Source organism: Anastrepha obliqua, chromosome 5 (genome assembly GCF_027943255.1).
Source record: "Anastrepha obliqua isolate idAnaObli1 chromosome 5, idAnaObli1_1.0, whole genome shotgun sequence".
In the NCBI taxonomy this organism is placed as follows: Eukaryota; Metazoa; Arthropoda; class Insecta; order Diptera; family Tephritidae; genus Anastrepha; species Anastrepha obliqua.
Window position 1 is genome coordinate 47,366,632 of NC_072896.1, and position 23,266 is coordinate 47,389,897.

Here is a 23,266-nt window from a genome sequence, read left to right on the forward strand (position 1 = left end):
GGCTCGTCTGGGGCCTTCCATTTGACACTTTGACGCTTAGTTTCAGGTTCATGTTGGAAACACCATGTTTCATCACCAGTTACAATGCTCTAAAGGATGTTCTCATATTTTCCCACCTATTTAATGAGGTCTTTCGAATGTTGAATTCTGAGTAATTTTTTGTCCTCAGTTAACTTGTACAGACCTTTCGTAAGCCCAAATGATCAGTTAAAATGCAATAAATTGCAAATAAATGATAAATTTACAAACAATTTTGATGGAGTTTTCGGTGATTACTGATTTTGGGCCCGTATGTTCATTGCAATTTATGTCCACACAACCATCTCTGAAACGTGTAAGCCACTCATGAACTCTGGGACGAGGTATCATCACCATAAACTTTTTTCATCAATTCAAATGTTTCGGTAAACGTGTTACCGATTTTAAACCAAAATTTGATGTTAGCTCTTTGTTCGAAACTCATTTTTGTACCGATGACACAAACATACTGACACCTTAGACGCAATAACTTCGCTTCCACCGAACCGAATGTCAGCAAGCTTTCACTGGAAGTCAGCTAGGAATGTAACTTCCAACACACTAACTCATTTAAAAGTTGGCGCCACCAGAAACATTTTTATGACGCCAGTCTTGTTTATTTTGGACTTCACCTTGTATATCGCTCCTTTCAGCATGTGGCTGAGAGCGCGCTTTATTCAAGAAGAAGTTAAAAAACGGAAATACAGAAATGACATTGTGAAATGTAAAATAAAATGTTTGTTTGAATTCATAAATTTTTAACATTTAAATATAAATGGATAATATATGGCGCAAAAGCTTGCATACAAATTGCTTCGTACTGTCCAACACAGTTTTCATTTTCCATTTATTCTGAATAATAGCCAAATCGTACCATAAATAGAGTTTTCCCAAATATCACGGGTTGCTACAAAAAAAATTTTTTTTTCAAAAAACCACGAAAATTTAATAATGTTAAATTGTAAAATAACGCAGTTGGTACCTTGAGCTTCAAAGTTTATGGCTATAATTTACAAAACAATTTATCTACATTTTAATCTTACCTATAAGTTGCATTCCAAACGTGGAAACACAATATACATATGAACGTACAAATTTCTAAATCCGAAAAATCGGTGTATGCTATATAAACTGCTCTAGAAGACTCCAATTTATGTTGACTTGATTCACAAGCGGACCCGCAACTCAAAAGCCCCTCCGTTGACTCAACGCTGAAGCATACATACATACATGCATGTCTATGCTTGAATGTAAAGCCATGCTCATTGACCACGTCGTAGAAACTTGATTTTATTGCATATATACATATGTACATACCCACATATTACTCAGTCGCCGTAACCGGGTGTGCTTCTGTAAAGCGTACGCGTTATTAATAAATAGAAGGGTTGTGGTTTCGCTACGAATATGTTGGGGGTGCTGGTAGAAAATTGATTTTGTGGTATTTCTTTACTCAACCATTATTATCCTTCGGCAGGAAAGAAACATCTACCTTCATTTTTGTCATGAAAAGTTTTTCTAGTGGCAGTGTAAAACTTAGATGCCTCCATTCACACATTTAACTCAAAGTGGATGAGACACTGGGCCTAAGTCTGTAAAGGTATTATGCCTCACAATATTTACTATATATTATATTTATAATTTTTACACTTGGTATGGGCGAGACGAATAGTTTGGGCTGTGTTTAAACACGTACAATATTTAGAATCTGCACACCTGGTATGCGTGTATACGTATGTAAGTATGCATTTACATATGCACATATATAGGCAGTGGTACATGCCTATGTACATATATGTTTTTGTAGTTGTAATGTATTGTTTTAAGCAGCGCTTCTCATTGCACATTGAGGTTTTTGTGGCGCTGATTGGCATTGAGCTTAGGAAATTATGAACACACAAGGTCGGCATAAATTTGTGGTATAAAATTCTTACCAATGAAAATATGTTCTAATATTACTTAGTTACCAAAAGCAACAATAACATTGCATACAAAAGGCGCATACGGGTATGTATGTATGGAAATTAGGCTTTATTTTATGGCTTGTTTAATCTAGACTTTTTTAACATTTATGTTTGCGCTTGAAAAAAAATTATTTGCTTTATACAAGATAATCGTGCTGGTGAAGAATTTCTGCTTCGATACAAATTTGGGCCGCTGGCTAAGGCCAGTTGCTTAAGAATTACATTTCCTTTGTTTTTTTAGTAATTAAAACTCAATAAATTCATCTATATTTTTAAGAATAATTTACAATTAACGATTATTTACCAAATTGTTTGAAGAAAACCGGTACATAATTCTCAAAGATTTCTATATTTACAGTCAAGCTGCTCTATAACGGACTACTGAGTAACGAAGTATTTTATCTATTGCAAGTCCAACTTAAGAATTTTGTTTTTCATTCTGATTTTAATGTAATTTGTTTTCCTAATAACGAATTTAATAAATAATAAAAATAAATAAGGCAAAAAGGGTGTTCGCGCCAATTACATATACATATATATATATATATATACATATGTATATTATACTTCTATATACATATATATATATACTTATATGTGTATACATATTTATTTATATATAATTTCCATATTGTGATTTTTTCTTTATAACTAAAAATTTTCATAGCCGCAATTTGAAGCGTTTTTAATCTCTGTATAAAGAGTTTATTCAAAGTTTTTTTTTTCATGCATCTGTATGTAGTAATTTTTTACCAAGAAAAGTATGCTGTGTTAAAGGATCGTCCCAAATTTAAACAAAAACCCAGTTTAAGTAGATAATTACTACCGAAAATGTGCCTTCACCCACAGTTTGGCAGCATCTATCAGTTTACTTTTACATTTAGCGATATATATATACATACCACCTTGATCAAAAAATTCCCGGAATATACTCAGAAAGTACTCCCCAACAACTGCAACGCACCCATTATTATTATTCCCACGCCACTCGCCGTGTTGTTGTGGTTAAGCCAGTTGCAGATATTATTATTGGTACTATATTAACTTGTTGTTGTGGTCAACAACAACCAACAATAACATAGCAACAACCTGCCCCAGCCTGGGGGAGATTAAGGGGGGGGTATGGTCACAAAATCGAAATTTTTTTTCTTCACTCATCTTATAGTAAATCATTTCAAGAATGTTGTATCAAAATTTTAAGTGGATCGGAGCAGAACTCTCAAAGTTATAGCCTTTGTAGGCACTCTACCTCGAATGCGGAGCATCGATAGATGCTTGGCAATTACTAAGGGCTCGGCTGTCGGCGTCATTTTTTCAAACGCGTTTTTCCCGAAACGACTTCTTAAAAGTCGGTGGCAATCACAACTCCGAAACTATTCAACCGATTCTTTTCAAGTTTGGCACACGTTTTCTAAATCAGAAATACCTCCCCCCCCCCGTTTTTTTTTATTTTTATTTTTTTTAAGGTTGTTTTTCACTTACAAATATGGCGAAATTTTTCGCCAAAAATGCTCGTTTTACGTTTTTTTGCCACCAAAACTACAAAAATGAAAAAAAAAATTGTATTAATGGGGGGGGGGAGCATTACGTCATACTTTAACTGATAAATTCGACTTTTTTAATTTCAGATGATTCTACGACGAATGCCGATTGGCACCGCAGAGCACCTCTCGAAAAACATATCTCCAAAAAAACTGTGTCATGGGCTTATTTGTCAATATTTTATTATTAATATTTTTTAAAAACTTATTGAAAAGATGTACAATAACATGCAACTGATTTTATTAAAGTATCTTAAGCCATATTTCTGTAAAAAAATTCAAAAAAAAGTGTTTTTTTTTTAGCGCTAAACCCTACCACCCCCTTAAGGATGCAATTCAGAAGCTGAAGCTCAAAAAAGCGGCAGGCGAAGATGGCATACAGCTTGAACTAATAACAGCCGACACGCAAATACCAGCGGAAATTCTTCATCCCTACATCACCGCCAATGAAAAGCTGCCTCTGTCCTGGACAAAAGGTATCATAAAGAAACTGCCCAAGAAAGGCGACCTGCGTGACTGCGGCAATTGGCGAGGAATAACCCTACTTAACACCTTCTCTACACCCTCTACAAAATTGTGGCCGTAATCATACAAAGCAGGCTCAAAGATATCGAACACTCCTTAAGAGACGAGCAAGCTGGTTTTCGCTCTCACCGAAGTTGTGTTGTCCAAGCCAACACACTTCGGACTATAGTAGAACAATCAGTTGAGTGGCGCTCCCCGCTCTACATGCTGTTCGTAGACTTTATGAAGGCGTTCGACACTATCAAACGAGACGCAGAGTAGAAAGGGAGTTCCCGCAAAGATAATCCGCCTCTCTACGAGAACTACGAACTGGTAGTGCTTCACAAAGTGAATATTCACTACCAACGCAGGCGCAAGGCAAGGTTGCCCCCTGTCGCCCCTTCTCTTCGCCATCGTCCTTGATGACGTCCTGAGCCAACTGACCCTGCACAAAAAAGCCATCGTATAGAGTTTCACCAGACATCTTGACGACCTGGACTTCACCGATGACATCTGCCTCCTCTCTCACAAACTCTCCGACATGCAAGCGAAGGCAGACAAACTAGGCACGCACTGTCGGCCTGGAGATCAACATCGCTAAGACCAAGGCCATGAGAGTTAACCACAATAACGCAAGGCAGATATTGGTTGACGGATGCCCGGTGGAATTCGTTGAAAGCTTCTGCTACCTCGGCTGCATCATCATGGCAGATGGTGGAGCATATGAAGATGTCAACTGCAGGCTAAACAAACCAAGGCCACCCTTCGGGCGAAGGCATACGGTATGAGGGAGTTCGCAAATCTCCAGGCGCACTAAACTACGAATATTTGGCTCATGTGTAAAGGCTGTATTGTTGTACGGAAGCGAAACATGGCTGGTCTCAGACACCATCACACAGAGGCTACAATCCTACATAAACAAATGCCTCCGCATGATCTGCAGAATATTCTGGCCAAACCACCGGATACCATCACGAGAATGGCACTTGACTGGAACCCGCAAGGGAGCAGAGGTCGCAATCGACCAAAAAACACTTGGAGAAGGTCGTTGCTGCGCGAACTAGCAGATGCCGACATCTCATGGGGCGGTGCAAAAACAACAGCACAGAACCGTGTAAGATGGGAGTGTCTTGTCGAAGCCCCATGCTCCCGAGAGGAGTGAACAAGGAAAAAAAAAACTATATTAACTTTTCGTTGCTTCCATAATTGTCCTATTTCAATTGCGATTGGAGTATATTTAGAAATTATTTCTTGTTCTTTTTGGATTAGATTATTATCATTAAGGACTGCAACATCAATCAGATATATTTCTTTTTGTTTTTTGTTTATAAGTGTGATTTCTGGTCTATTGCTTGTAACTGTTAAATCCGTAAGGATCACTCTGTCCCAGTAAAGCTTTACTTTTTCGTTTTCCATTACGTTTTGCGGTACATATTTGTAGTAGAGTTCATTGGTATTGTTTGTTAACTTTTATTTAATGGTCAGTTGTTGGTGGATTATTTTAGCTGTTACATTGTGTCTCCTTGTGTTGAGGATATATTTTGTGTAGTTCTTCGTTGCAATTATCCCGTCTTGAATTGCTAACAGAAACCCTTCAGTTTTCGGAAACAGACGGTCTTGTGTTAATCATTGATAAAGATAGTTATATTCTGTTGTTAAGTATTATGTTGATATTTTTTCCATATATTGGTTTTGCTTTCCACGTTTGTTTCTTTGATTCAATTATTATTATTTGTGTGGTGATGTTTTCCTGTTTTAAGTTTAGTGGGGTGAAATCATCATCTACCTTGGCTATTGCTTTGTGTAGTTGTGATTGTTGGTTGTGAAAGTATTCTCTTAGATTTTTTATTAGTGTATTGTGTAATGCTTGTATATCAATACGTCCTCTTACACCTTCCTTCCGTTTGATCGTGATCCGCTCTGCGATCCGAATTCGGGTGCAGGTAAAGATTTTTGGTTAAGGTTGTTCTCGTTAATCTATTGAGATCTTCGAGATCATTTAATTATTCCGAATGAATATGATAATATGGGTATCGCGAATACGTTTAAAGCTTTAAATGTATTGAGTGCGTTTAGCTGGGTTATAAGTATATATAAGTTTGGGCATGTGTCTGTATTCATTTTTAACCATTCCGTGGTTAATTTTCGTATTTTGTTCAAAACCAATGTAATTGTATGTTTCGTCAGCCTGAGGATTTCGCCATCCAGTGTCTCGTTCTATAGTTGAAGCGTTAATTTTCGACTATCTATGTAAATATGTGTAAAAGTTTGCGTTTTTCATTTCCAAATTCCATACCAATATTTGCCCTGGTTTTTCAACTATTTTCAGAATACTTTGCATTTGCGTCAAATTAGGACACTAAATTTTTATGTAATCCATGTAAAGTAAATGGATTATTTTGTGCAGTGTTTATTTACTATGTTTTATTTGGAAACCATACTGCGTGTTATTCAATCTATTTGAGATGGAGTTTAATCCGAGACAGAACCAGAGCGCACTTAAAGAATCCCCTTGAAAATACCTGCATGTATTTTTATTTCGTTTGTTTTAAAATTATTCGTTCTATTGATGAGATATATCGTAGGTCTCCAAAATTGCGTTACAATTTTAAGAAAAATTTGTATGTTCAAGTCAATTTTATATATTGTAGGTACTAGCATTTCCCAGTGGGCTTCGCACCACCATACATAAAATGTTTTTTTTATATCGCAAGAAATTTTTCATATTAAGTTTTCTTTATAGAACTCGTAAAATGTTTAAACAGTTGATTTTTTTTTTCTAAAGATGTCACAATAGCCTTTTCTGTACTTTTTTAAAATTTGATTGTGGTGGTCACCTATATACAGGTAAGGTGAAAGAGCCGATAAAAACTTGTAATTAAACTTTGATTCTCTACTTTCCATTTCAATTTTTTACGCTAAATAAATTATGCTAAAATATATAAATAAAGTTAAAAATGTTTTTCTAGTTCCTTGAATGGTCCAGTTTTTATTATATTTTCGTCCAAAATTAATATTAACATAATACACTTACAACCACAACAGTACAACAGAAACGCTCATAAGCGGCTGTGTATTTGTTGTAGTTTTCCCCATACAGACATTTCGTATGAGAGGAAACCATTACTCACATAAAATGTCATAACTCAGGAACGGCTGCACCGATTTCAATCAAACTTCACACAAACCACCTCCTCAAAGATAGAAAAGAACTCTGAAATTTTTGTGTTAATCGGTTCGGCGGTTCTTGAGTTATAAGATTACGAAGGAAATGTAACTTCTTTTTATATATATAGATTTCAAGGACTTTTTGTAACCATAAGTGGGGTATTGAGGCAAATGTTTTTTTTTTAATCGATATAACATGTTACAAGATTTCTTTGAGACTTTTCGTCATTTTATTATTATTATTGTTATTATTATTTTTAAGGCTCTGCGCACTGCGAACAAAGTAGATATATTGTACGAAGCCTGCTGAGGTATCCTATATGTTGAGGCTTGTTAAAAATTTTGGCACATTCTGAGGCTTACTGTTCTATAGTTTAACATCAAGGTGCTGCAGCCGTTTTCTGCCTAGTGCAGGACATTTACAAAGAAAGTGTTCTGAATTTTCAATGTCTATTTCACAGATTCGGTAGATGATGGTCTCAGAGAGGCCAATTTTGTTTAAGTAATATCTCAGGCTAAAGAGACCTGTAAAGCAACCAGTTAAAAGTTGTAAGTCCACTCTGCTAAGTGAAAGTAGCTTATCAGAAATTCCTCTGACCGGCAGTATTCAACGAGCTTCTTCACTTCCCACTCCTGAGAATTTCGTTGATATGACCCTTTGTAAGTCCACAGAAAGGTTCATGACCAATTATGGGCATCATTGACACTTTTTTTACTAGTTGGTCCGCTATTTCGTTTCCCTCGTGTCCTTCATGTCTAGGTACCCAACCCAATAATAATATTGTGCTGAAGTTCCCTAGCATATTAAGAAGGTCCAGGCAGTCATATACCATTTTTGAGGTGATTGTAGTTGATTGAAAGGCTTTCAAACCTGCCTGACTATCTGAAAGTATGTAAATGTGAGTTTCTCTCATTTTTCTGCGGAAACATTTCCTCACACATACCATCTCAATTGCGTGTAGATATTTCTGTCTGGAACATAGTTGGGTAAAGACGCATTAGAATCGATTTTTTATATTTGGGCACATTGATTCCCGCCCCTTTTCTACCATCTTCTAATTATAATCCATCAGTGTACCATATCTGGGATCCGGGTTTGAAGGTGATAGAATTATTTGTCCAGGTTGCACGTTTCTTAACGCACGCAACGCACTTATGCCCGTGTTTGATGCAGTTTTTGAAGCATTTCTGGAACTCTATTTTCAGTATAGGGGTTAGGTGGGTTTGAAAATTTCAAAAAATCGTTTTTTTTTGTCTTATTAAATAGTATAATATGTTTAAAATATTCTCCTAAAATTTCAAATTGATCCGAGTAAAATTCTACGAGATAGACCCTTCAGAAGTTCCGCCCATCAGGCCATGTCAGTGCAGCGTTTCGTTTTTAAACGCGTTTATCTCAAAACTCGATTTTTTAAGTCGGTGGACACGATTTCTCGAAAAGTTATGAAGCGATTTTGTTCAAATTTTGCACACATCTTTGGAATAACACTATCAAGTTATTGAACGAAGGATTTTTTTTTTTATTACAACTAATTTTTTCGAGCCAACACATGACGAAAATTTGACCAAAAAATGTGTTTTTTTGTTCGAAGTCTGTCAAAAATTCAAATTAAATTTTTTTTTTTCCTTCGTCCAGTAACGAGATTTATCCATGTACTAACGAAATATTTTTGGTTTTTTGATTTTAGATGAACCAATAATGAGTTATGCTGTCCACGGCAAGAGCATTTTTTTGTGAGACGTTAAGGGAGATGAGGTACCAACGGCTGAGTTTTCGGAATTTTTAAATAAAAATTTCACAAAATACTGTTTAAATATGTATCTTTGATATGCTGAATTGTTTAAATAAAATATATGATTGTATATATATTATTAAAAAAAAATAGTAAAAATACCCTTTTTTTGAACCTCTGTAACCCACCTAACCCCTATAGTCAAAATAGCCGTCTTCAATTTTTCCACTACTTCCCTTCGGCTGTTAAAACGCGTTCCCCATACTGGTTTTTTGACTCGATCAAACTGAAAACAATCGCAGGGGGCCATATCAGATTTGTTCGGTATCATTGCTTTCGTCATCCTCGATGAACTCATGAACTTCATGTGACCTATCTAAACGGCTTCCAACGTTTCTAAGGCTTGCGCACCATTAATTCATTTTTAACGCAAAATATAATACAAACTCGTTGTTACAAATTCAAATCCATTTACATATAAAACTGTAAAAAATCGATAACACATGCAGAGTTGGATATACTCAAGACTGCAAATGTCAAGCAATGTCGATAGAATTTTTTGTAGAATATTAATAACAGATGTAGGAACCTATCAAAAAAAAAACAGAACTCAAATCTGTTGATTTAGAGAGTCACCTGGCGGTTTTTTCGAGAACTTTCTGATGGTATTAATATGTACAGTCCTGTTCACTTGATTATTCCATCTGTAATATTGTGCTTGATTTATTGGTTTATCTGAATAGAGGCACTAACCATGTAAGAAAAAATTATAATAAATATAGGAACTTTTTTTTTACATTTATTATATGAAACTTAATAGTTTGTGCTACCACCTTGTTTATAAATTACTTCATATATTGTATATATACGATGATGATGGATATTTACGAACTCTCCAAATTTGGCCGAGTTTAACAAAGCGCGCCAATCGGTGCTTTCTCGTACTCACCGGCGCCAATTGGAAACATCAAGTGAAGTCAGGTCCCTCTCCACCTGATCTTTCCAACGCAGAGGAGGCCTGGTCATCCTCTGCTACCACCAACTGGTACCGCATCGCATACTTTCAGAGCCGAAGCGTTAGTATCCATTCGGACGACGGTTGTCGTTTAGTTTGCGATAATCGACTTGTTAACCCGAAAAGCTGACTGTGCCTTATCGGTTGCTTTTATCGATAACTATGCGAATATCGTTAAAATATAATATGTTAGTGAATTCCACTACTGAATTACGCTACTATTTTCCTTTCACTTTCCATATTTCGTCGATTAATGCTTACAGAAACACTTTTTCTCGATCAAATCAGTAACTTGGATCAAATGATATAGTCACACCATCGATAATTTTCGAAATTTCTGGAAAATCTGAATTCAGTTTTTGCAAAAATGAATTACAGTCGTGTAAAAAGTTAACCAAATTTATTTACATAGTTTGCACAGCAATACAAATTATGACAATTTTTTAACAGAATTTTCTAAAAATTTTAAAGTGAATTGTGAAGATCTTATAAGAAATTCTTAACTCGATCCGCCTTGGTTTTAACTATGTGTAGTTTTTTAGAACCATAGATTGTGTTGGAGAATTAAATCCATCGATTGTATCAGATTTTGCACCTCTATTTCAAGCCATCATTCGGTTGAGTTATCACCAATTAAAGATAATATTAAGCGAATATTGAGAAAACGGCTCCAAACAATGCGAGTCAATCACATAGATATCCAATCTCTTATTTACATTAAGCAATGAATCACTAGAATGTTAGAATACAAGATTGTGTCTTACCCTTTGCCTTGACGTGAGTACGGCGAATTGACAAACAAGAAGAAGAGCATGTCAGTGGAAACTACTAAACAGAAGAAATTATACACACACAACACTCTGTTGCCACGGCGCCATGGGCAAAAAATAAGTAAAAAAGCTGTGTTTGAAGGGATTATTTGTACCTTTTCAATTTAACACGCAGCACTTCATTTTTAAACAAAAAAATCTGAAATTTTAAAATACAATATTCTCAAAGCGATTTCTTGAATATTCACAAACAACCAAGACGAATCTATTAAAGGTATCGGTAAATCAGCTGATTTGTGTTTTTTCTTTCGCCGTGTCCATGTCGCTGTCAGAACACAATGAAATAAAGCGAATTCATTCTTTCTTTTCTACTTTGCCAATACTTTATTGTGGCAATTAAGCGTACAAAACATTGTTGTTGGTCTAGTGACACCACCTTTATTGAATGCGCCTTGCAAAGAACTACCTTGTAAGCAAAAGTTTATTTATTGCTGCACTGATGTCATCAGTTGTTAAAATCGCGAAAAACCACCTTCTATCCTCTGAACACCTTGTTAGGACCACAAAAAACAGCTGATGAGTTCGTCATCAACAGTGACAAAATCGGAAATAAATTTTACAAATGAGAATTGTACATTCCATTACCGTAAACGTTTAAAAAATCCAGCATGGAAATTGAGGACACATATTACAGCAAAGATGAATACGTAGAAACCGTATGTGTACTGTTTTTTCTGGTGGAGGTGATTTTATTATAGTTTTCTACTTTAAGGCATCAGGAAACAAAGTGAGCAGACAAACTGTTCTCTGCGGCTCACAAAACATTGTGTTAAATGGCAAAGTGGTGGTACAAACTGGTGCTATAATTCGTGGTGATTTGGCAAATGTTCGTACAGGCCGCTATTGTGTCATAAGCAAAGACGCTGTCATCCGTCCACCATACAAACAATTTAGCAAAGGTATAGCCTTTTTCCCCATGCATATTGGAGATCATGTCTATATTGGTGAAGGCGCAGTAGTCTCGGCGAGTTCGATTGGATCATTCGTGTATATTGGAAAAAATGCTATTATTGTGAGTACGAAAGAGAAATAAAAGTCTTGCAAACTCAATGATATGAGTTTAGCTGTTCTTTATAGTTCCGTCCAACTAATTTCCTGTATTCATATTTTCTTGGTTTTTTAAATAGGGCCGCCGTTGTGCACTCAAAGACTGCTGTATAATAGAGGATAATGCAGTGCTGCCCCCTGAAACAACAGTAGCCAGCTATATGCGCTACACTGCCAAAGGTACAATTGAAGGTGGCCAGGGTAATCCAAATTTTGTTCCGGCAGCAATGCAAGATCAGATGATTGACTATACGAAATCATACTATGAGCATTTTTTGCGCAACCCCCAAGCTGGCTAAAATTCGAACTATTGACATATAATATAAAGTATTTTATTAAGCTAAATATTTGTATGTATGTACGTAAATACGATTTTCAAACCGAATTCTCTCGTTATTTTAAATTCAAAATAATAATAAAATTTTTATTTTCAAATTATAAATAACAAAAAATATACTTTAAACCTTAATTGCTTCCAACAGCGTGCCGAACACATCAAGAATCAACACCTCTTAGTCAATTATACCAGTTTCAACCTCGTATGCTTCGTGACCCATTTCAAATACAGGAAACGTCATACCAGTTCGTCGCGCAATCTGTTCAGCCGTTTCTCCCGAATTATTCAACGCGCTAGGCTGAATATTTTCGTCCATTAAAAGTACTGTTGCCGTATTGCGACAATTCGAAACAGTTGCGGCCACGTGAAGTGGCGTTTGGTCGCCTTCAGATCTGGCGTTAACATCTGCGCCATGTTGCAGAAGCAATCCAGCGCATTCTGCATTACTCCATTTACAAGCAGAATGTAATGGCGTCCAACCCAGTTTGGTACGTGCATTTGGATCGGCTTTGTACTGTAACAGTAACTTTGCTATGTCTACGAAATTGTTGTAGCATGCACGATGTAATGGCGTATAGCCGTCATCATCCACTGCAGATACTGCTTCGGGATCCAATTTTAGTATGTCGCGTACCTCGTTTATTTTATTTTCATTTACAGCCCAAAGAATCATCCGCTCAAGACTGGCTAATTTGTACGAAGATATAAATAATATAGTTTGGAAGCGTTTTAAATATTTTTCACCTCCCAAAGGCAGGATTTACCTTGTGGATTCTTGTCTTCTTCAATCAGTTCGTCGGCGTCGTCATCCCAGCCACTAACAAACATTCCCCGCGGCACTTTAGCATAACGCAGCTTTTCAATTTGTGATTTTTCATCGTCAGAATCGTAGTCTCCCATATTTTACTATTATTTCGAGAGCGTTACAGAATTGCAAAATAAATAATTTTCAAAATATTCACAGCTGTTGATGCTAGATTTTATTTTTTTGATTCTCCTACACGAACTGAAGAAGACATTATTTCAAGAGAGGTTAGTTCTGTTCACGTACTTTCAATTAGGGATGTTCAAAAAAGATTGGTGTTTCTAATTATAAACCGGTTTCTTCTTTAATTTGGTCAATCATCTTTTTCAATTAATTTTTTTTTTAATTTCGGTGTTAATCCACTAAATCGTGTTAATCCCTTTTAAATCGAAAACCGCGAATTCGGGTTTTATTTCCTCCAACAATGTAACATAATTATTTTGTTCGGTTAGCACGAGAAAGAAATGACTGGCGCACTTTGTTAAACTCGGTAAAAGTCGCTTAAGCAGTTGTGGCGACAATGCAGAAGAGAAGAAGTATAAGAATCAATTAGCTGAACAAACTTTATCAAACAGCGTGGTGCCGTCAAATGAAATTCGTCGCTTTTATTATCTCATATACTGCAGTATGTTTAAATTTTTACAACGGACTTTCGTCCGATGAAGTTCGCTAAGCGAATTGCTTCTATTTAAGAATAAACACTACTACGTTCTTTTTATTTGGTAGCTAAATAAAGTCGACTGTGAATATTGTCAAGAATTGTTAACGCAATTAAACATCCAATGTAGCTAATACAGAACGTGACACTTCCCGAAAGCCGCTAGTTTATTTTTGACGAATTTAGTAATTGAGTGCCGACAGTACAGAAAATAAACAAACCGTGTTGTGCAAATGTATAAGTGCATGTATGATAGAATGCTAGATTGCGCCCAAAGGCCATGACGCCAGGACAGAAAATAAACAAACAATGAGAAAAGGAAGAATAAGCAGGAGTGAGTGAGAAATTAAGAATATAGGATAAATCGTCCACACATACATACTTCTGCAAGTTCAAATGGTTTAAAACCTGGGTAAAACCACGATTATTCGAAAAGTGATTTGTTGGGAAATAATGCCCATGCCTTTGTTCAAGAACAGGATATGATTGTAAAAGTACATAAAAATAATTAAAGTAAGATATTTTTGACATGACATGGTGTGTTTTTATTCGAGTTCATTGGTGGGGTTACTAGTCCAAATGAGGTTATAATACGTTCACATATGCATTAATTACCAATAAATTCACAAAATTAATCTACCTGTTCACATATGGCAGATTACCTGCAAAATTGACAATCAGCTGTCAATACTGCTTTGAGAGGTGTTTCTTCATAGAAATTATTTTGATGGAATATTTCGTTGTTTTTGGTTTCTTTAATTCTTTGGTTCCTTGTCTTTTAATTATGACTGGGAGTTAACCACGAAAAAGCTACTGATACGTGAACGTATTATTAGAATAAGTTTTGTGAAGCGATTTCAGAGTTTTAGGAAATTCGAATATCACCTTTTGGAGGTTTCCGGGTTATACCATTTTTTGCTTTTAATTCTTAAATTTGTTTTTGCATAACTAAAATGCGAGTTATAAAGTAAAAATAGAATCAAATAAGTTGAAATAATTCAGTTCCATGAAAAATAATTATTAATAATATATAAACAAATATAAATTAATATATGCAAAAATCACATTTCCAAATGGTAATTTTTTGCTGTTTCTCAAATACGTATTACAAAAAATATGGAAATTTGTACAAATAGCTTACTCCTATTTAATTTCTTCTTTATAATACGATTACATATGCATTAATCACTTATAAATCCACTAAATTAATCTACCCATTCACAGATTACCTACAAAATTGACAATCAGCTGTCAATACTTTGGTAAGGTTTTTCTTCATATAAATTATTTTGGTGGAATATTTCGGTGTTTTTGGTTTCTTTAATTATTATTAACGATATGAAAAAAATACAAGGAGAAGGAATAGATAATTTAATTGCGCAATTGGTTGCTTATAATAAACTGAGGCTGCAAAAAATTATGGCAGTAATACGCATTAATAATTAATAATATTTAAAAAACATTTTCAATAATTAACAAACGCATTCAATAATTAATAATATTTAACAAACATTTTATTAGAATTATGTCTACAGACCTGTTTTCTTTGCCGGCATCCATTTCATTATTTTTTATTTTGATGCTTCTCCTTACATGCGTAATAATAATTATTGATAACACAGAAAACATAGGGCTGTATGTCAAAAAGTATCGTTATTATCTAGGATTATTTTATAATCTCAAATTTTGGGAGAGAAATTTTGTATGGTAAATCTCGCTTTTTAATTACGGAATGGGAGTTAAGCTCGAAAAAGTAGATCATCTACTTAAATGTGAACGTATTATTACCAGCAGCATCAAATATTTCTACCTTTAGTCAATTTCACAAATTTTGTATTATCTGGTCACACTATTGCGAACATTTCAAACGTTTATAGCTCCAATTGCGTATTTGCTGTTGTATTCAGATTTTAACAACTTTTAGTTATTTTCGCGGCAAACATAAAATTAAAAATGAGTACTGAGGTGCAATTCAACAATAATGTCGCAAAGATAACGGAAGACGTTACCTGCGAGGATTCTAAAGTCACGAAAAGCACTATTACAAAAATTCTGTCGAAAATAAAGCGTTTTCAGGAACGTATACGCAAACACATCGAAGACAATTATGTTGAATTTATGCCAAATCAAACATCCGCCGATATGTACCTCGATGAGGGGGAACTTTTGGCGTGTGAGGCGGAGAATTTGTTGCAGGCAATTTGCAGCGAAACGAATGCTGAACTACATCATTCCAACTCCGAACTGGTTGCGTGCATCAACGAATTCCATGAAATGTATCTAGATTTCCGTGTATCTCACCGCATACTCAAGGTGGACGACCTTTTTCAATGTGTCGAAGATGCAAATTCAAACAAGGAGTATTTAGTAGTGCTCGATCATTTGAGCAAACTAAAAAGTTTAATATATGGTGAGAGTGATGTGGACTGTAACTTTCAAAAATGCGATTGCTATGACACAATAATGGTAAAATATCATATACAAGCAAATATATTACGACAGAACTTAGAACAACGATTCGAGCTGCTTGTGCAATTCACAGAGAAGCAAGTATCACATTCGAAATATGTCACGATACAAGTATCGAAGGATGTTAATCAGTTACAAGATACTGTGATGGCGTTGTTTCAAGTAAGTGGAAGTATTAAAAACATAAATCATTTGCAACCTACAACCTTTAGAATTATTCAACGCGCTAGGCTGAATATTTTCGTCCATTAAAAGTACTGTTGCCGTATTGCGACAATTCGAAACAGTTGCGGCCACGTGAAGTGGCGTTTGGTCGCCTTCAGATCTGGCGTTAACATCTGCGCCATGTTGCAGAAGCAATCCAGCGCATTCTGCATTACTCCATTTACAAGCAGAATGTAATGGCGTCCAACCCAGTTTGGTACGTGCATTTGGATCGGCTTTGTACTGTAACAGTAACTTTGCTATGTCTACGAAATTGTTGTAGCATGCACGATGTAATGGCGTATAGCCGTCATCATCCACTGCAGATACTGCTTCGGGATCCAATTTTAGTATGTCGCGTACCTCGTTTATTTTATTTTCATTTACAGCCCAAAGAATCATCCGCTCAAGACTGGCTAATTTGTACGAAGATATAAATAATATAGTTTGGAAGCGTTTTAAATATTTTTCACCTCCCAAAGGCAGGATTTACCTTGTGGATTCTTGTCTTCTTCAATCAGTTCGTCGGCGTCGTCATCCCAGCCACTAACAAACATTCCCCGCGGCACTTTAGCATAACGCAGCTTTTCAATTTGTGATTTTTCATCGTCAGAATCGTAGTCTCCCATATTTTACTATTATTTCGAGAGCGTTACAGAATTGCAAAATAAATAATTTTCAAAATATTCACAGCTGTTGATGCTAGATTTTATTTTTTTGATTCTCCTACACGAACTGAAGAAGACATTATTTCAAGAGAGGTTAGTTCTGTTCACGTACTTTCAATTAGGGATGTTCAAAAAAGATTGGTGTTTCTAATTATAAACCGGTTTCTTCTTTAATTTGGTCAATCATCTTTTTCAATTAATTTTTTTTTTAATTTCGGTGTTAATCCACTAAATCGTGTTAATCCCTTTTAAATCGAAAACCGCGAATTCGGGTTTTATTTCCTCCAACAATGTAACATAATTATTTTGTTCGGTTAGCACGAGAAAGAAATGACTGGCGCACTTTGTTAAACTCGGTAAAAGTCGCTTAAGCAGTTGTGGCGACAATGCAGAAGAGAAGAAGTATAAGAATCAATTAGCTGAACAAACTTTATCAAACAGCGTGGTGCCGTCAAATGAAATTCGTCGCTTTTATTATCTCATATACTGCAGTATGTTTAAATTTTTACAACGGACTTTCGTCCGATGAAGTTCGCTAAGCGAATTGCTTCTATTTAAGAATAAACACTACTACGTTCTTTTTATTTGGTAGCTAAATAAAGTCGACTGTGAATATTGTCAAGAATTGTTAACGCAATTAAACATCCAATGTAGCTAATACAGAACGTGACACTTCCCGAAAGCCGCTAGTTTATTTTTGACGAATTTAGTAATTGAGTGCCGACAGTACAGAAAATAAACAAACCGTGTTGTGCAAATGTATAAGTGCATGTATGATAGAATGCTAGATTGCGCCCAAAGGCCATGACGCCAGGACAGAAAATAAACAAACAATGAGAAAAGGAAGAATAAGCAGGAGTGAGTGAGAAATTAAGAATATAGGATAAATCGTCCACACATACATACTTCTGCAAGTTCAAATGGTTTAAAACCTGGGTAAAACCACGATTATTCGAAAAGTGATTTGTTGGGAAATAATGCCCATGCCTTTGTTCAAGAACAGGATATGATTGTAAAAGTACATAAAAATAATTAAAGTAAGATATTTTTGACATGACATGGTGTGTTTTTATTCGAGTTCATTGGTGGGGTTACTAGTCCAAATGAGGTTATAATACGTTCACATATGCATTAATTACCAATAAATTCACAAAATTAATCTACCTGTTCACATATGGCAGATTACCTGCAAAATTGACAATCAGCTGTCAATACTGCTTTGAGAGGTGTTTCTTCATAGAAATTATTTTGATGGAATATTTCGTTGTTTTTGGTTTCTTTAATTCTTTGGTTCCTTGTCTTTTAATTATGACTGGGAGTTAACCACGAAAAAGCTACTGATACGTGAACGTATTATTAGAATAAGTTTTGTGAAGCGATTTCAGAGTTTTAGGAAATTCGAATATCACCTTTTGGAGGTTTCCGGGTTATACCATTTTTTGCTTTTAATTCTTAAATTTGTTTTTGCATAACTAAAATGCGAGTTATAAAGTAAAAATAGAATCAAATAAGTTGAAATAATTCAGTTCCATGAAAAATAATTATTAATAATATATAAACAAATATAAATTAATATATGCAAAAATCACATTTCCAAATGGTAATTTTTTGCTGTTTCTCAAATACGTATTACAAAAAATATGGAAATTTGTACAAATAGCTTACTCCTATTTAATTTCTTCTTTATAATACGATTACATATGCATTAATCACTTATAAATCCACTAAATTAATCTACCCATTCACAGATTACCTACAAAATTGACAATCAGCTGTCAATACTTTGGTAAGGTTTTTCTTCATATAAATTATTTTGGTGGAATATTTCGGTGTTTTTGGTTTCTTTAATTATTATTAACGATATGAAAAAAATACAAGGAGAAGGAATAGATAATTTAATTGCGCAATTGGTTGCTTATAATAAACTGAGGCTGCAAAAAATTATGGCAGTAATACGCATTAATAATTAATAATATTTAAAAAACATTTTCAATAATTAACAAACGCATTCAATAATTAATAATATTTAACAAACATTTTATTAGAATTATGTCTACAGACCTGTTTTCTTTGCCGGCATCCATTTCATTATTTTTTATTTTGATGCTTCTCCTTACATGCGTAATAATAATTATTGATAACACAGAAAACATAGGGCTGTATGTCAAAAAGTATCGTTATTATCTAGGATTATTTTATAATCTCAAATTTTGGGAGAGAAATTTTGTATGGTAAATCTCGCTTTTTAATTACGGAATGGGAGTTAAGCTCGAAAAAGTAGATCATCTACTTAAATGTGAACGTATTATTACCAGCAGCATCAAATATTTCTACCTTTAGTCAATTTCACAAATTTTGTATTATCTGGTCACACTATTGCGAACATTTCAAACGTTTATAGCTCCAATTGCGTATTTGCTGTTGTATTCAGATTTTAACAACTTTTAGTTATTTTCGCGGCAAACATAAAATTAAAAATGAGTACTGAGGTGCAATTCAACAATAATGTCGCAAAGATAACGGAAGACGTTACCTGCGAGGATTCTAAAGTCACGAAAAGCACTATTACAAAAATTCTGTCGAAAATAAAGCGTTTTCAGGAACGTATACGCAAACACATCGAAGACAATTATGTTGAATTTATGCCAAATCAAACATCCGCCGATATGTACCTCGATGAGGGGGAACTTTTGGCGTGTGAGGCGGAGAATTTGTTGCAGGCAATTTGCAGCGAAACGAATGCTGAACTACATCATTCCAACTCCGAACTGGTTGCGTGCATCAACGAATTCCATGAAATGTATCTAGATTTCCGTGTATCTCACCGCATACTCAAGGTGGACGACCTTTTTCAATGTGTCGAAGATGCAAATTCAAACAAGGAGTATTTAGTAGTGCTCGATCATTTGAGCAAACTAAAAAGTTTAATATATGGTGAGAGTGATGTGGACTGTAACTTTCAAAAATGCGATTGCTATGACACAATAATGGTAAAATATCATATACAAGCAAATATATTACGACAGAACTTAGAACAACGATTCGAGCTGCTTGTGCAATTCACAGAGAAGCAAGTATCACATTCGAAATATGTCACGATACAAGTATCGAAGGATGTTAATCAGTTACAAGATACTGTGATGGCGTTGTTTCAAGTAAGTGGAAGTATTAAAAACATAAATCATTTGCAACCTACAACCTTTAGAATAAGTCTGATAGATAGATGTGCCAACGAAGACCGGTTCTATAATACAAGAAGAACTTGGATTAATTTTAAGCCGAGGACTATCACTTCAGCCAAAAATTTTATAGCAAAATATATAATACTAAATATGTATACACGTATATTAAAACAAACTACGATTCCGAAAAAAACTTGATATCGAAAAATAATAACCTTTTAAAAAACGTATTGTATCTTTTGTATCACAAATGTTATCAAAGTACAATCTATGTATTAATGTGATATTTCATATATCTGCGAGAAAAGATATTTTTTGTATATATATTTAGCCAATATTATTCAAAAGCAGATTTATATACCTCATTCTCATTTTGAAGGGGCTAATTACTTTACGACAAAACGATTTTTGGAGTTGTGGTCCCCAGTTTGGTTTTTTTATATCCAACTTTTAAAACTATTCTTTCAGGCGCGTTACAATCCCATTGGAATGTGCGATTTTTTACTAGAGAACTGTTTTGAGCCGCTTATCTTAAAACCCGCTACCCTGGAGTACATTGAGGACAACCACGATCATGTACAACTAACCCTTTCATATCCGTTGAAGGAAATGGGCAAAAGTTTACGTCCCTCCTATAAGAAAGTTTTCGAAAATATTAAGTTTGTTTTACATTGCCTGGCCAATATAAACGTTTCAATATCCAATGATCAACAAGTATTCTCCATTATAGGGGATCATATCAAGCAACGTTTGTTAAGTCTGCTTGTAGAAGAATGCCTAATGCATGCGATACCAAAAACAATCAGTGAATTCGAGGAATCAACGCTAGTAGAGGACGTTATCCAATTTGAACACTTTCTAGCCGATGCCTTTCTTATTAATGCCGAAACTGATGGAGCCTTAAGCGATTTCACCGAAAAGTTTGAAACACATTTCCGTGAACAATTCAACAATAAGCTTTTGGATAGCGCAATGGATATCATTCATAAAGATTTGCAAGACATGGCATTAATTGCTGAGAAGAATACCGCTGAGGATATAGCCAAAAATCCATTTCTATTTCCTTGTTGTATGGTTTCGAAGAGCACACTGGTAATTAGATCATTGCTAGTTTCAGTTTTAAATATTTGTTTAGCTTGTTTTTTATTTAACAGGAACTAATTAAGCTGATGGAACGCATACTACGCCAATCGCACGACACAGATGACGAAAGCCTACTGAACGTAATCAGTGTCATACTTCATTCATATGTGGGCATGGTACCGAAGATACACGGAAAGCTATTGGAGAGCATACCGCAACAATCAGCCTTATTTTATAACAACTGCCAATTTCTAGCACATTGGGTGACCACGAATTCGGAAAAGGGCATACCCACATATCCAGCCCTGGTTAAGACATTGCACATAACCGGTAGCAAATATTTGAATACACAAATCAACCATCAGCAAAAGATTATAATGGGCATACTAAAGGAGTTTGGTAATTCTGTGAATATACATATTTCAAATCCGATTAAAAGATATCTTCTAAATTTGTATTAATATTATATTTTCCGGGCGGTCGCCGTAGCCGAATGGGTTGGTGCGTGATTACCATTCGGAATTCACAGAGAGAACGTTGGTTCGAATCTCGGTGAAAGCAAAATTAATAAAAACATTTTTCTAATAACGGTCGCGCCTCGGCAGGCAATGGCAAACCTCCGAGTGTATTTCTGATATGAAAAAGCTCCTCATAAAAATATCTGCCGTTCGGAGTCGGCTTGAAACTGTAGGTCCCTCCATTTGTGGAACAACATCAACAACGCACACCACAAATAGGAGGAGGAGCTCGGCCAAATACCCAAAAAGGGTGTACGCGCCAATTATATATATATATTATATTTTCCATGCATACGCATATATATGTATACTATTTATATTCATTTGTAGATATCTCCGATGCATACACAGTTGGCACGGCACCATTGAAATTATTGCGCCAATGCTTGGGTCAATTGGAGTTATTAAAAAATGTTTGGCAGAATGTTCTACCCGACGCTATGTACAATAAAATACTTTGTGATATTTTGCATGATTTTTGTAATGAAATTATACGGTGCGTACTCACAACGGAGGATATTTCTGCAACAGTGGCAAATGAGCTAAGTGAATTGATCGGTGTCATATTGGAGAAAGTGCCAAAGTTGTTCAAGGTAACTCGAAAATTACACACAATTAAACCAACTTACATATTTTACTCCCCCTCAGTCCAAACGAGACATGACGAATATTAAGTCTTGGATGAAACTTGTACAATTAAAAACTATACTCAGCTCATCGTTGCAAGAAATCACCGAGCAATGGTGTGAGGGTGCTGCCATATTTACAGCCAATTACAAAGTCGAGGAAGTCAAGCATCTTATACGTGCACTTTTCCAAAACACCGATCGGCGCGCTAAGGCACTAACTTCCATAAATTAATTTTCTATTTTGTACACAACGCAAGGATCGTTTTTTACATTCTTTTTCTAATATACAGTCTTTATACGGAATTTCCTACGAAGTATTTTGTAATAAATTGAATATACTGAATTGCATAAAATTTAAATTTAAATTTTATAAATTTATGAATAAATATGAATTCAAAAAAAAAAAAAAAATTCATTAACAGTTTTTTCAATTATTGTTTACGTTCAGGGAAATAAGAAAATATGCTGCTCTATGTAGACTTAAGTCCGTCACTGTATTTAATTTCGGCTCTTCTACCTTTCATGTAAAAACAAAAAAAAAACATTTTTTAATTACGTTTCCTGTAATAAATTACATCGCAATACGAATGTGATGCCTAATATCAGGTGATATATTGCTTGATAAAGCTTTTTTATTTAAGGTACTCATATTTACTTATGAATTGGAGGTGCCACGACTAGTTACTACATTTGTTTTTTAAATAATCGTAGCGAACTAAAACTTAGCTACGGCCGGAACTGGAGCAAAAACCTAATCGACACATCAGATGTTTAACACAGTATATGCGAGCATACTAAAAATTTAGCTTCTTTTTGTTAAGCTATAAATTTGTATTTAAATTATTTTTAGTGCCAGCCCTTTAAGTTGGCGCGGGAAGAAGAATTTTTTATAC

General features: G+C 35.0%; 4 protein-coding genes across 4 annotated transcripts; 2 read left to right on the forward strand and 2 right to left on the reverse strand.

Moving 5' to 3' along the window:
- The first annotated feature begins 11,278 nt into the window (after positions 1-11,278).
- LOC129248609 (dynactin subunit 5) lies at positions 11,279-12,205 on the forward strand. The gene is made up of 3 exons (XM_054888230.1): positions 11,279-11,429; positions 11,486-11,785; positions 11,901-12,205. Exons 1-3 carry the CDS (start codon positions 11,382-11,384, stop codon positions 12,117-12,119), a joined length of 567 nt encoding a protein of 188 aa, XP_054744205.1. The 5' UTR covers positions 11,279-11,381; the 3' UTR covers positions 12,120-12,205.
- Positions 12,206-12,213: 8 nt separating this feature from the next.
- LOC129248608 (ankyrin repeat domain-containing protein 49) lies at positions 12,214-13,187 on the reverse strand. Its single transcript, XM_054888229.1, has 2 exons — positions 12,922-13,187; positions 12,214-12,844 (listed from the first exon to the last, which is right to left on the reverse strand). The coding sequence occupies exons 1-2, from the start codon at positions 13,055-13,057 to the stop codon at positions 12,333-12,335; spliced, it is 648 nt and encodes a 215-aa protein (XP_054744204.1). The 5' UTR covers positions 13,058-13,187; the 3' UTR covers positions 12,214-12,332.
- Positions 13,188-16,221: 3,034 nt separating this feature from the next.
- On the reverse strand, positions 16,222-17,054 carry LOC129248731 (ankyrin repeat domain-containing protein 49-like). The gene is made up of 2 exons (XM_054888348.1): positions 16,787-17,054; positions 16,222-16,709 (listed from the first exon to the last, which is right to left on the reverse strand). The coding sequence occupies exons 1-2, from the start codon at positions 16,920-16,922 to the stop codon at positions 16,222-16,224; spliced, it is 624 nt and encodes a 207-aa protein (XP_054744323.1). The 5' UTR covers positions 16,923-17,054.
- Positions 17,055-19,354: 2,300 nt separating this feature from the next.
- Positions 19,355-22,702, forward strand: LOC129248586 (centromere/kinetochore protein zw10-like). Its single transcript, XM_054888199.1, has 5 exons — positions 19,355-20,116; positions 20,612-21,235; positions 21,298-21,625; positions 22,075-22,337; positions 22,393-22,702. The coding sequence occupies exons 1-5, from the start codon at positions 19,439-19,441 to the stop codon at positions 22,603-22,605; spliced, it is 2,106 nt and encodes a 701-aa protein (XP_054744174.1). The 5' UTR covers positions 19,355-19,438; the 3' UTR covers positions 22,606-22,702.
- Positions 22,703-23,266: the final 564 nt, after the last annotated feature.

Excerpts from the sequence above, each read along its gene's own strand:
- LOC129248586 (XM_054888199.1), top strand. The coding sequence starts at position 19,439 with ATGAGTACTGAGGTGCAATTCAACAATAATGTCGCAAAGATAACGGAA. Across the intron at positions 21,236-21,297 it reads TGGTTTCGAAGAGCACACTG|GAACTAATTAAGCTGATGGA; the intron begins GTAATTAGATCA and ends TTTATTTAACAG. Across the intron at positions 22,338-22,392 it reads AAGTGCCAAAGTTGTTCAAG|TCCAAACGAGACATGACGAA; the intron begins GTAACTCGAAAA and ends ACTCCCCCTCAG.
- LOC129248609 (XM_054888230.1), top strand. The coding sequence starts at position 11,382 with ATGGAAATTGAGGACACATATTACAGCAAAGATGAATACGTAGAAACC. Across the intron at positions 11,430-11,485 it reads AAGATGAATACGTAGAAACC|GCATCAGGAAACAAAGTGAG; the intron begins GTATGTGTACTG and ends TTCTACTTTAAG. Across the intron at positions 11,786-11,900 it reads TTGGAAAAAATGCTATTATT|GGCCGCCGTTGTGCACTCAA; the intron begins GTGAGTACGAAA and ends TTTTTTAAATAG.
- LOC129248731 (XM_054888348.1), bottom strand. The coding sequence starts at position 16,922 with ATGGGAGACTACGATTCTGACGATGAAAAATCACAAATTGAAAAGCTG. Across the intron at positions 16,710-16,786 it reads AGAAGACAAGAATCCACAAG|CCAGTCTTGAGCGGATGATT; the intron begins GTAAATCCTGCC and ends CGTACAAATTAG.
- LOC129248608 (XM_054888229.1), bottom strand. The coding sequence starts at position 13,057 with ATGGGAGACTACGATTCTGACGATGAAAAATCACAAATTGAAAAGCTG. Across the intron at positions 12,845-12,921 it reads AGAAGACAAGAATCCACAAG|CCAGTCTTGAGCGGATGATT; the intron begins GTAAATCCTGCC and ends CGTACAAATTAG.